The sequence below is a fragment of the Corapipo altera genome, unplaced genomic scaffold, assembly GCF_003945725.1.
Source record: "Corapipo altera isolate COAL_440 unplaced genomic scaffold, ASM394572v1 180, whole genome shotgun sequence".
Taxonomy (NCBI): domain Eukaryota; kingdom Metazoa; phylum Chordata; class Aves; order Passeriformes; family Pipridae; genus Corapipo; species Corapipo altera.
This window is the reverse complement of record NW_020884915.1, coordinates 3705816-3719307: the sequence shown is the minus strand read 5'-3', so window position 1 is coordinate 3719307 and position 13492 is coordinate 3705816. Positions and strand designations below refer to the sequence as shown.

Sequence of the window (13492 nt, the reverse complement as noted above, 5' to 3'; positions counted from 1 at the left end):
AGTGGTAGAATATAAAGGCTGGAGTTTCTTGCATAGGAATCCAGATTTCCTATAAAGTTAATTGCTGGCAAAGCAGAGCCTTGAAAGGTTTATGAACAGCAAAAAAACACATCTCAAAGGAGGAGGCAATTTATACTATGTTTATTTTGATTTGTAACATTCCCTGGGTTTTGGGGTTTTTTGCTATGCTTTACAGTTCTTAAGGAAAAGAACTAATCATATGACTTAGAGGGCATAAGTCTTTTTTACACCAGAGATTTGAGTACACTGTGGGTCACCAGCCATTTCATGCTCTGGGAACCTCTTAGAGTGACAGCCAAATGATATCAAGACCTGGTTTTTTGCATGCACAGTGATGGCAATCACAAGTAGGAGATCACGAATAGTCAGGAGGGTTTAAGTCTGGTTAGTCCTAACTTGAGGCAGAGAAAATGGACTGGACAAGCTTGGTGGAACACCTTTCCCTTCCTGCAGGGCTTGAGCTCTTAATTGCCCCCAGGGCAGCCAGAACAGAAAGATAGTTTGTTAGCAGTGGTGGATCCTGGTGGCTTGGACACCTGAGACTGCTGATCCACTGGCCAGAAAGGAGGGCAGCTGTGGATGTACACTGAGGGGCTAAAACACCCCCATCTTTTGTAACTCTAACTTAAATTAGAGATAAAAAGTTACTTTAATTAGCCTGCAAATAAACACATTCATATAGCAGTTATGACTTCCAAACCCATGACCTGAGGTGAACCTCATGTTCTGTTAATAGCTCTGCAAATCATTGAGAAGACACTGAGTACCTCCTCTTCTTCGTGGAAAGACAACTCAGGCCATTTCAGCTGGCTGAAGCCTGCTCTTGTGGGTCTCACACCTCCATTCCCTGCAAATCTGGGAGTGGAGAAGGTGGTTTATGCAAGAGATGGGTGTCCCATGAACCCCCTCCTTGCAGCCAGCGTGGAGAAGATGAGATACCACCCTCAGCCACTGACACGCGACACAGGGCACTGTCAATATCCACACAGGGAGGCAACCAGTCCACAAAGCAGACACTGCTTCACCCAAGTACAATTAAAAACAACTAAACAGGGAATAATTTTTAAAAAAAACCTTTTTATTTAGATCAACACAAGAAGAGCTAGATAGGATTTATGAGCTAAGTTTTTTGGTTGGAGAGCCAATGTGTACTTTAAAGCATCATCAGAGACCAAGATACAGTCTTGAACACCGTGTTGTAATAATTTGTAAAACTGCATGAGACAGATTTTTTTAAACCAATTACTTCCCGTCCATTCAGAGACAGATAAGCCCCCAGCTAAAATTCCTTTTCATTCCAGTGCTTGTAAAGATGAAGATGAAATATGATTTTCCTTCTAACAAGTGCTCCAAAAAGCAAAACCAGAAAAAGCACATGTTTCTCTGTTATGGAAAATAGGTCTCGGCATGCTGCAAATTCTGCGTTTTACTTACTTTCTACCACAAATGCCCCCTCATTAAAGAAATGAATACTGTAATCATTTTCTCAGATTTATGTTTTCTTTTCTGCCTCATTTGGCACTAATGCTGTGTTATTACAAGAACAACTGTTCGCTGCAAAAAGAATGATCTTCAGACTTCTCATCCAAGACCTTTGAAGTCACTGGGAATGAACTGCAAAGAAAGGCAGGGAGGACGTGGACACGAGCAGCAGTTGAATCCTTTCCCACTGACCAGGCAGATTTTCTTCTTGTTGCCTGATGACACAGAGCTGCAGTTTCCTACCCCTTCTCAGACAAAAACTCTCCTCCAGGTAGAGACTTGCAGTTTTCAGAAACGGTAATAAAACGTGGGTCAAACAGGGTGCAAACAAGTCCCACGAGCAAATTCAGAGCCTGGGAACATCTTCACTGATGAGCGTCCCTGGGATTTGAAACGGCCACGTGCACCATCATCAGGATCAGGATCACAGCAGTGGTAACGAGTGCCACAGCTCCCGAGCCCTCGAGGGTTGAGACATGTGCTGGCAAGCCAAACGGCTTTAACAATGAACTTGGAGAAGAATCTGGAGGGAATTAGTGTCAGGCATGTGTAAAGAGGGTTACTTTTCCCATCTCCAACACCTATAATTACATCTCAAACGTGCTAATAAAATCCAGTGGTTACAGTGGGTTTTTTTTTTTTCCTCTGTGTCAAAGTTAAGCATGCTGCCGTGATGCCTAAGAAAAAAAAAAAAATCAACTTTCTTACACTTCCAATCGCCATGCAATCACCAGAAGAGATGACGGCTGGGTCAGAAGGGCCGAGGTGCGCTCCTGGCTCCCGGGGACTCGGCTCGGGAGCGGCCCGCCGCCCCCCGCCCTGCTCCGCTCAGAGATGCGGGGCGTAGAAGGGGCCGAGGTACGCGGGGCCGAGAAAAGGGGCGAAGGGGCCGGCTCCCAGCGGGAAGGGGGCGGCCGGCGGCACCAGGACGTTGGCGGCGGCGTAGGAAGGGAAAGTCTGGAAGGGCAGAGCGGCGGGGCCCGGCGGGCTGGGGCTGCCGCCGCCCGCCGCCGCCGCCGCGGGGGATGCTGCGGGGGCCGCGCCGTCGGCGCCCGGGTGCTGCTTCTTCCACTTGGTGCGGCGGTTCTGGAACCAGATCTTCACCTGCGTCTCGGTGAGGCTGAGGGACAGCGCCAGGCTGAGGCGCTCGCAGACCGACAGGTACCGCGTGGCTCGGAACTTGTTCTCCAGGGCCACCAGCTGCTCGTAGGTGAAGGCGGTGCGCGCCCGCCGCGGTTTCCCGCAGCCCGGCTCCGCCCGCCGCCGACGGGCGCCCCGCGGCGACCCCGGCTCCTCCGGCCCGGGAGAGGGCCCGCTCCCGGTCCCGTCCCCGCTCCCGGTCCCGTCCCCGCTCGGGTCCTCCTCGTCGCGGTCCTGCCCCGCGTCCTCGGCGCCGCTCTCCGCCGGGCCGTGCGGATCTAGGCGAGATGGCAGCGCTCGTCAGATGGAGCGCACCCTCCTCCCGTCACCCCTCCCCGCTCCGAACCCCGGGCTTCTTCTCCGACATCCCCCCACCCCCCCCCACCCCTCGCCCTCCCCAGTGTGGAAATATAAGGGCAATCATTAAAAATAAAATAAAAGGGAGAAAAACCCCGCCCGCCGTGCGAGAGGAGCCCCCCGCGCCCACCCCCACCGCTGTGCCACCGCATCCGCGGCGGGGAGGGGAGAGGCGTCGATATGGATTTCTTACCAATTAAAAAAGAAGTTATTAAAGTCCCCTTCTGAAGCGAAATAAATCCCCTCCCCCCTCCCCATCCCCGCGCTAATGGAGTTTCAGATTTGCGAGGGCCAGATCGATAGATGTCATCTATTAAAGGTAAGTTTTAATCGAACAATATTAGGATCAGGCCGGGGGAAGGAGGTTTGAAGTGGGCACCTGCAAGCTGCGGGCAGGAGATAGGCGGGAGTCGGTAATAGGATATCGATCACCAGGAGCTAAGGCATCCTCCGGTGGGGACGGGCTGAGCAATTACCCAGCCGGCCGTCCCGCGGGCCGGGGCAGCCGACCGCTCCCGCCCCGGGGAAGGGGTGCGCCCGGGGGCCGCCCTTCCTCTTGGACAAAAAAAACCCCAACAAAACCCAAAACAAAACAAAAACGTGCGGTGCCCCAGTAAGAGCCGCGGTCCGTCCGGAGCCGGCACGGGGCGGCGGCGCGCCCTGGGATGCGCCATCCTTGTCGGGCGGTAGAGGATGCCCCGCACGCCAGGAGCCGTGGAGGACACACGGATACCGAGAACTTTTCCCTTTGCATCATCGAGACTTAAAATTCAGTTCCAGCCCCCCCTTCCCTCGCTGCTGCGGGAGCCCCGCCGGGCGCGGGGGCCGGGGGTCCCCTCTACCGGCGCCTCCACCTGCGCGCCCCGCCAGCGCCGGACGGAGAAACTCGAGCGCGTTCCTACCATGTGCCTCTAGTTTATTCCTCCCGCTGCCGGGAGCAGCAGCGTCCTTTCCTACTTCAACTCTTCCCAAACTTTTCTCCCGCTCGCCCGAGCGGGGGGCGCTGCCCCAGCTCCCCGCGGCCGGTTCGCGTCTCCTGCTGAATTTCTGGGGATCCAGGATGTCTAAGATGGAGAAGGAGATTTTATGATGGATGGGGGCCGCCTTGGCCCCGCGGTCCGGGCATTCCGGCATCCCACCCCACCCTCCGCGCCTCCCGGAGACCTGCTGGCTCCCAGCGCTGCCGGGCGCGGAGCGGGGCCGCTCCCGAGCCGCAGCCTCGGCGCTGGCGGCGCGGAGTGAGCGGCGGGAGGAGGGTCGGGCGGGGAGGCGGAGGGGCCGGCGGCGGGGTGGGGGCAGAGGAGGGGGCAGCGCAGCCATTGGCACGCCGCCCCCGCGCCCCCTCCCCGCCGCGCTGGCTCCGCGGGGGCGCAGCGGGCGCCTCCCTCCATCCCAACCTCCCGGCGATGGGGCTTTCCCCTCGCCTGCCCCGGGATGGGAGGGGGGAACGCGCAGCGAGGTGGGCCGGGGGCGGCCAGGAGCCCTCCGGGTCCTCTGCCAGCGCAGGGATGCGGCTGCACTCGCAGCCCGCCGGCAGCTGCCGACCCCCGGGTCCGGAGAGCCCCTCGGCTGCTCCTGTCCCCCCACCGTCCGCTGACGCACCTGCAGGTCCCCACTCAGTGCTGGCCCAGTGGGGTGACCCTCGTGTTCAGAGGGACCTGGAGAGGAGAGATGGCTCCTGCATCCCTCTGCTGTGCCAGGTGAGCTCCAGGCTCTAAGTGCTCCCTCTGCCAGCGGCCACTCTGAGATGTGGAACTACTGTGTGCTCCACAGGGAGAAATGAGCAGCTTTTCGTTTCAGGGCAGCTTAGGATCAGTCTGGTTCAGACTTTGGGCCAAACTCCTGCAATTCACCCGTGGTGCTCAGAACTATTCTCAGTGAGTAGGGAGGGAAACTGAGGCTTGCCTGTGTTGGAGGAGTTGCTGCCCTACTGAGCAGCCCCCCAGACTAACCCTCCTTGCTGTTGGGGGAAGCACTTTGTTGTCTGTTCATACTTATAACACAGGGTAGGTGACAGCAGGCCAAGCCTCTCTGCACCACCTTGCACCAGCCCCATGATCACTTCTAGCCAGCCCTGCTTATTAAAAATATGCTAGTAGCGTTTTCCTGTACAACTCTATCTGTTCAGGGAGACCCTTTTCTCTCTCCTTAGCATTTCAGCATTTGTTGGTACCACAAATCACCAGATAGATGAAGGAAAAGGCACCCTTCAGCCAGGGAAGACAACCCTCAGTAGGAATCTGCTACTCCACCTGATTTTATACCTAGGGAAAGATGCAGAGCACAGCCTTCTTCCTCTTCACAGGTACCTGACCAGAACTGGGCTTACACATTAATCTCAGTGCTATTGCAAAGGCCTTAAGATAGGCCTTAAGATAACAGGAGAGCAAGAAGATGAGATGCTGATGTGCAGGGTGATGTGATTACAAGTAGCTGTCATTTTTAATTATGTGGTGGCAGGATCCAACAGCCCATTTGGCCTCTGGGATGGGATACCACAGGTATGTAGAAGCAAAGGGAGCTCTAGCCTGAGGAGCTCACACTCAGAAGCTACAGGTGGGTAAAGCTTGGTTTTGGGAATGCTTTGGGTGAAGAACTGGAAAAAAAAATTCATCTGATATATTTGAGACCACTTCTGTTAGAGTTGTTGGGTCTGCAGGACCTCAGAAGGTAAATTGTAGCACTGAGATTATTTTGTGAGCTAGCAGACATCTTCAAATATCATCCATTTAACACCTGTATGCACAGCAACCTGCAAACACACACACACACACGTGTGGAAAGGCACAAGTGAAAAAGCACACACTCAGGGATTAGTTTTAGCACTCTGAAGTTGGTCCGTTTCCCAGCTCAAGCATTAAAATTCAGCTCGAGTGCTGTCTTCGAATTGCTTTGATGCTAGGTGGGTTTCAACCCTGACCTGTCCTGACGGCAAGTGATGGCTGTAACAAGCTGTGGATCAATATTCATAGCGGGTGTCCTGGACTGATAACACTATCCAAGACAACGTTCACTATCGGTGCAGACAGCTGAGATATTGCGCCATTAGTAATGTTGTTTTAAATAACCTGATCCGTTTCTGGGTCTGTTTAATGAATTTCACAGTTTAGATATAATCTTTAAGGAGAAGCCAGAGGCTATTCCAGAAGCGGTGATGCAAATCAATGCTGCCAAGGCTCCTCTGCTTTCCTTAAAACAAAACAGACTATAATTCCACCGCAGCTCCTTATATATTCTGGGGAGTCGTGGCGTGCTATTGATGGTATTAGCAATGAGAAGGTATCTGAGAGAAAGCAGTGTTATCTGTAAAGTTGGAACGCATCTGATAAAATCCTTATCCGTGATGTAAAATTCTTTACATGATAAGTCAGTGTTTTGTTTTGTGTTTGTTTTTTTTTTTTTTTTTTCTTGGTTGTCTATGAATCACAGAATGGCTCGGGTTGGAAGGAACCTTAAATATCATCTCGTTTCACCCCCATGCCAGGGATGCTAGACCAGGTTTCTCCAAGCCGCATCCAGCCTGGTCCTTAGCGCTCGCAGGGCCGAGGCAGCCGCAGTGTCTCAGCTGGCAGCTCAGGGTGAGGTGCCGCGGGGCGGAGCGGAGCCCGGGACTGCATTTCCCGGCAGCGCCCGGCGCGGGGCCGTGCGGGCGGCGATGGCGGGCTGGGCTCGGGCCGTGCGGGGGCTGCTGCTGGATGTCAGCGGGGTCCTCTACGACAGCGGGGCCGACGGCGGGGTCCCCATCGCCGGCTCGGCCGAGGCCGTGCGCAGGTGGGTGCGCGGCCCGGGACCCCCCTCCGGCCGGGGTCGGGGCCGGGGGTCCGCCCGCGGTGGGGTGGGGGCACCCCCTTGCCTGGGTTTGGCAGCCCGGGGTGGGCGGTGGTCACCTTCGAAAGGGCATTTAACTCCACCGCGGGAAGTGTAACCTCCGAGTGCAGCCCCCGATCCTGTCCCGGACAGGACAGCAAACGGGACATTTTTGGGTCGCCTTGGTGTTTTTTAGGGTTATTGAAGGTAAGTGAGCCCGCAGACCCTGGGCTGTTGGGGAAAGGAGCGTGGAGCAGCGCGGCGGATCGCATCGTGCTCGGGTTTGTGTTTACTGTCGTCAGCGCACACGCAGCAGGGGCGGGTGATACACGAGAGGTCTGACACTGTCCCCGGTAGTCGTTTTTAAAATACTGCACGCACTGGCATGGTGCTTCGGCAAATTGATTAACTTTGCTCTCAAATTAGCTGAGACTTCTCGCAGAAAACTTGCAACCCAGCAGACATGGAGAATTTCCGTGCTGGGGTTAATGATTGCCCAACTTGGATGTGACTCCAAAGCAAAGTGTGGTTGGGATGAGTTAATCCCTGTGCCCACAGGTAGGGACTTCTTTCCCTTTTAGCTGGGTGATGCAATCCGTGTCACACAAGCCAAGTAAATTTGATTTAAGTAACTTGAGTTAATTAGGTTGACTTGCCAAGTGTGTCTATACCGGCCCTGCTGGACCAGAGGAGCAGGATGGGGCCAGTGACTACAACTTTCTTTAAAGACAGGTATTGATTGGTGTATCTGCCCTGCTGGATGAGGTTTTGGGTTTGTGTAAGAGGCTTTTGGCTCTACCTTGATGTTTCACTAACCCACTGTAGAAAATCCAGGTCTGTTTCAAGTGGCAGGTGCTGGTAATGGCTTGGAGCAACCTGGTCTAGTGGAAGGTGTCCCTGCCCATGGCAGGAGGGGGAACTAGATGGACTTTAAGGTCCCTTCCAACCCACACCATTCTGTGATTGTGTGCTGCTGTGTGTACCCCATTTGAAATGTTTTAAAAGTCTAAATTCTGAACCCTGAAAGGTTGGCAGCTTGGTGAGCACCTGTGCAGTTTCTGTCATCTGGAGCCACTCAGCACACACACAGTTGTGGTGAGTGCTTTATTGAGCAGGAAAATATGCAAGAAGAAATACTGAAAGCAGTAAAATTAATCATATGAGGTTAGTTAAATATGTGCCTAAATGTTTGTGGAACCAACTGGAGAAGGTCCAAATGTACTAGCAATAACAGAAGTCTTTGCTGCTTTTTTTAATAATTATGTCTTTGTTCATACTTCTTGAAACACATGTAGCAGGCACAGAAAGTGTCATCAGATGAAGCTGATGCAGCATCTCCAGGATCAGAGTTACCAGTGCTGTCAGAGAGCAGTGTTTGAAGCAAGTTTAAGGCTTATGGAGGCTCGTGGCCTGTTTGTGATGCTCAGCTGGCTGGTGGAAGCTGCAGGTGCCAGGACAGCCAGTGGGAGAGCAGCACTTCAAGGGAATTCAGTGATATTAGGCAAAGGGAAAATTTGCTCCTATAAAGACATTGTATGGGAGTGCTGTGGCACATGGGTCTTTCAAGGAGTTGCATGTGTGCAGTGCTTAGCATGGAACAGCCCAGAACGTAGCCAAAGGCCTCCAGGCATGGCCAAATCAAGCATAAATAGCAACAACTGCATAATTACTGCCAGAGATCAGGTCATTCCTTTAAAATTCAGGACATAGTCAGTAATACCTGTGTTGTGGTTCACTGGATGCTTTTGACATACTGTTTTTTCCTTCTAGGTTTTTAAGCATCATTTTCTGTCGGGTTATAGGCTGTCATTTAATAACCTTTGTCAACTGCCTTTGCTGAACCCTCTTGCATGGAGGCAATGTAAACTGCAGTTTAACTTACAGCAATATCAGAAATATGCTGATGAAACAACAGTAAAACTCTGGCCTTGGGCTAAAGAAATTATAGGATTTTTCTGGTAAGACTGGAAATGTCTAAGCCCTTGTTCCTCATTATTTGCAAAAACCCCTCAGCAGCTGATCTGACCTGTCTGCCTGTCTGGAAGGGTTTGAGGGGGTCTTTGAGGCAGGTTGGGAGATGCAATCCAGCAGCAGGCTCTGGAGAGCTGCACTGGGAAGGTTGATGTCATTTGGTCAGGATTTGGTAAGCAATGGAGAAGCAGCAGTCATAGCTGTGGGAACTGGGGACAGCAGAGTGGAATTGGGGACAGCAGAATGGAAAAGAGACAGGAAGGAAAAAAAACCAAACCCAAACCACTGTTCAGGTCATTCAATGTAACTGGTTAAGAATAATAATTTTCCTTGGGTAAAGTCAAGTAGCCTTATTTATCTGCCTATTAGGTTGGTAATTGTTCTAGCCCACACCATTTAAAATCTTTATTGACTCATTATCCTATTGCCAGTTGGTCATTAATATTTGTGTCTGCGTCACAGTACAGCTCAGTGGTTTCAAGCAGATGGATTAAAGCTAAAAGGAGCTCTTTTTTAATTAATTCCTTTTTTTTCTGTATCAATTAAAAAGTCATAATTGCAGATAGCTAGGAACCTGATAACTTATTCAAATTGATACGGTCTTTTGCTAGAAGAGCTGTCTAAAATCTTTCAGTGCATATATATGTCCAATAGGAGCCTTAAATACCATTTTGATAACTCATAGTACAGATAGGGACTCTGACAAAATGACAGCTGACCTCTTCTTTTCAGGCTGTCTTGCTACATCATCTCCCACACTATTACAGCAATTAACTTAGTGTAACAACATATAGTACACTCCAATAAAAACGATAAGCAAACATATTAATTTGTCATTGGTTTCATGTGACTGAAGCCATTTTGACCTCTTAAAACTGTGTTACCTGCATTATTTCTTTTGTTTTCAGCCAAATTCTGCTCTGCAATTATTTGAGTTAGTGTTTGAGGGAGTAGCAGTGGAATTTCTACCAGCAGAATTTGGCCTGGTTCATATTTATGGTGGCTGCAGGGGGGGTGCTTCTCTCTTGTTTATTTGTTTTTAGCTGACAGTACAGTCAGATGGAGCAGAAAAATGACCAGAGAAGCTGATAGACACTGAAACATCCTGAGCAAGATGACATTCAGTAACACACTTCCCAGAGCTGTAGAGACCCTCCTGAGGAAGACATCAATAGTCACTATCCAAGTTGGTATAACCTGTGGTCAAACACTAAGTGTAACCACTGGGAATGCTTTATTTATTGCTAATATACCCACGTCTCTGATAAATTTATCCTAGGATTCAGTGTGCACTGAGAGGGAGTTGGTGAATCAGGGGCTGAAAGGATGAACCACAGGAGTATTTGTTGTACAGAGCAGACCTTCTGCTGCACTCAAGTGGTAAGGTGAATGTAGATCCTTCCTATTACTCAGCTATCCTATGGCAGCCAGAACTTACCTGTGTGCCAAAGGGTGTTGGCACCACTGGTTTAACCCAGGAGCCACTGTGCCAGGAATGTCTTTAAAATCTCCAGAGACTCTTGCTGTTAAATTTAGATGGGGATATTAGAGCAGTGGATGAATAAAAAATCCAAAAGCAGCTTGATGAGATTATTTGTCCCTTTAAAACTTTTAACCCGTAACATTTCTTGATTGTTTAATTTACTGTGGGATACGTTTGTTGTTGTTTTTAAAAATCCTTGTAACAAAGTCAGACACATCTCTTTTCAGTGTGTGTGGTTAACTGGCAGATGCCGTGGAGCAGATCAGAAAGCCCATGGACGAGATCAGAAAGGTGACTTAAAGGCTTGTCCTGGAGCCAGCCCTAACAGTGCCTCTGTGTTTGTGCTCTTATTGTCTTAATCGATTTACACAGCATTGACACGAGGTGAGCTAGTCCCTTTTTATCTTACAAATAGCAGGGAGCTGGTCTCTTACAAGACAGAAGGTGGTTAAACATCCATAAAAGATGCTCAGCCTGTGCTCTGGCATTTGCATTTACAGCTGTGTGCTGATAGTGTGTCCATTAGCATATCCATATGAAAAGCACACAGTAGTTGGACATTTACAACATCCTGTTGTTGGGCCGGGGACGGTGCATCTGTCAGCACAACTTTCCACTGAGTCCTTTAGAAGAGCAGCGGAAATCTGGGGAGCGGGGAGGCTGTGGAGCAGCTGGACAGTCCTGTTAAAATAAAATACCTGGAGAGTCTAACAAGGCGAGGATTGCGAGGAGAACAAGCGGAACTGGGACTGTAAAGCAATTCAGCGTGTGGGGGTTCGGGTGGGACAGTTGGGAGCTCACAAAGAGCCCTTTGGAAGTGTGTGTGCCACAAGGAGCAGGAAATCTTTGTTGTCACAGAAGATAACCCAGGCATGGCTTAGCACAGGCTGTGCAGAGTTTCAAGGCTTGCCATGCCTTCAGGACGTGTGATAGCAAAGGGGTTGTTTCTCTTAGAAAGAGATTTTCAAATAAACTACACCAACTCTTGTGTAAATATCTTTTTGTTTGTCTTTGTACTTGACTCTCTTTGCACTTTCTGCCCATGGATCCCGAAGAAGGGTAAGTGTCACTGCCCTTTCTGAAACAGTAGAGACACAAAAAGATGAAGCACTTCTGTGTTGTCATATGGCTGTTCCGTGGCAGAGATGGAAAGGAATCCAGGAATTGATCCACAGTGGTTGCAGAGTTGTCACAGCTCCACTCTGTAACATCAGCTATGCCCTCAGTTTCTGAGAGCAGTGGATGTTCCTAACCCATACTAGTTTTCCTAATCAGCAGTGTTCTTCTTTTTTTTTTTTTTTTTTTAAAGATCTATGTCCCTGAAGTTGTGGGTACTCATGTGCTGTCTACACAAATTGCATGAGTAAGTGCTTGCACTTTTGGAATTTAAACATCATTAAGCTTTAGGGTCTGAGAAATAGAAATAATTCTTTACAAACAAGTGCTGTTTGTATACAAACTAAGAATTCAACCCTGACAAGGATAACTTTGTTTTGACTGAATTTTTAATGGAGTAAATAGCAGCTTCAGAGGCAAAAAAAAATCTCAGCTTTTCATGGAATCACAGAGTGGTTTGGGTTGGAAACAACTTTAAAGATCATGTAGTTTCAACTCCATGTAGTTTCAACCCCTGGCCCTGAGATCCCCCTTTTAGCACAGAATGAAAGCTACTGCAGTATCATTCACTGTATTGTCAATACAAATATTTTGCTTAATGCAAATAAATATATTCATGCTAACTGAATGCCCAAAGATTTGATTTTTTTTTTTCCCCGACATCTTCAAAGTGGAGATTTACCAACTATTTAAGCTCTACCAGAGTTTACTTATTCACCCACTTGCAGTGTGGTTCAAGTCTTTCAGGTGTAATGCATTAAGCTGCTTTGGTAATCTGCAGCAATTAAATGCATCTTGTTACTGAATGTAATGGACCAGAGATATTTTTCTTATATTCTACTTTGTGCTTCCTTTCTGCAGATTCCTTTCAAAAGTATGTGTTGTTTTTATTGAAGACTTAATTCTAGTTTACACTGTTGTGCCATATTATTGTCTACCCTTCTGTTCAGGGAGGGGTACTATGATTTATGGTGTCAGATAATTTGTGCAGTAATGCTGGTATCCAGCTGTATTTGGTGGCCTTTGTAGAGATTTCAGGACTAGATGGACTTTGTGTTTGTTTTGATGTGCAACATTCAGATTTTTACCCCTGAAAAATTCTAAATGACCAAAATACCTAAATAAAGACATTACTGGGTTTTTTAAGTTTTCTTTTAATTGCGGTTTAGTGATTTTTTGTTTTTAGTTTTTGCTGTCAGTGTCTCAAAGTGGTGTTTCCAGAGGGTATAGTTTTATAACTGTACCTTTCCTTATGTCACCCTTGCCCACCCTTAAGTAACATTGGCCTCTTCTCGTGGTTCCTTCATGTGAACCTATTAATCTGCTTTTATTCATGTTCAAAGGTAATGCCCTCCCATTTTTTAATCCCTTTTGCAATCCCTCCTTTGGATTGCCTCCAAATTATCCACTTCTATATATAGAGAGAGGTGAGCCATATGGATCTCGAGAGGAAATTGTGCTCGTGAGATAGCAGATGTAGAGATGAGTTTCAGACACAAGAATGCAAGAGGGAGTGGGGCCAGAAGTGTGTGTAAGGATTTGTCAGGCCAGCCTTGCTATATGGAGCAGAAAGCTGGATCACCAGAGAATGGGAATTTTAATGAGCTTGACTGTACTTGGGACCAATGACAGGACATCAGTGAATGGAAACACCAGGAGATCAGGGGACAAAAGTAGCATCAGAGATGTGATGGCAAGATTTAAGCAGTTTGGACGAGCTGTGATGGCAGAAATCAGAGGAATGGAAAGGTTTGGGCGCTGGGATAGAGAAGGAACAACCCAGGTTTCATCCACAGTCCTCATTGCACACACCAAGTGAAAAAAACACAAGGAAGTTCAGTGTTTCTGTGGAATTAGGAGAGGGTTGTGCCATATGAGGATGGGTGAAGGCACTTATGGCTGGCCTTCTTCAGGCTTCTGAAATAATTAGTGTTGTTTCAGAAGATGAAATTAAAGGTGAAAAATTGCTGCTGTTGAAATCGCCACGGGAATGATGGGAAAGGATATTTGAAGAGAAAATATAATAGATTATTGCCACAAATACACTTTTTAATGTACTCCCCCCACAGGCATTTCCACAGCTGGGTTATCGCTGTCAGCCAAAACCCTTTTGCA

General features: G+C 48.9%; 2 protein-coding genes across 2 annotated transcripts in view; one reads left to right on the top strand and one right to left on the bottom strand.

The window, feature by feature from the left end:
* Positions 1-2331: 2331 nt before the first annotated feature.
* On the bottom strand, positions 2332-5970 carry NKX1-2 (NK1 homeobox 2). The gene is given in 6 exon segments (XM_027655195.1): positions 2332-2921; positions 3903-4143; positions 4145-4270; positions 4273-4356; positions 4359-4602; positions 5921-5970. Coding segments are annotated over 6 exon segments (1335 nt in total).
* A 655-nt stretch (positions 5971-6625) lies between these two features.
* The window catches only part of LHPP (phospholysine phosphohistidine inorganic pyrophosphate phosphatase), an 81056-nt gene continuing 74189 nt past the window's right edge, over positions 6626-13492 (top strand). Inside the window, exon 1 of the mRNA XM_027655262.1 lies at positions 6626-6771. Coding sequence (XP_027511063.1) covers positions 6656-6771 — 116 coding nt within the window. The 5' untranslated portion in view covers positions 6626-6655. The remainder of the gene's footprint in view (positions 6772-13492) is intronic.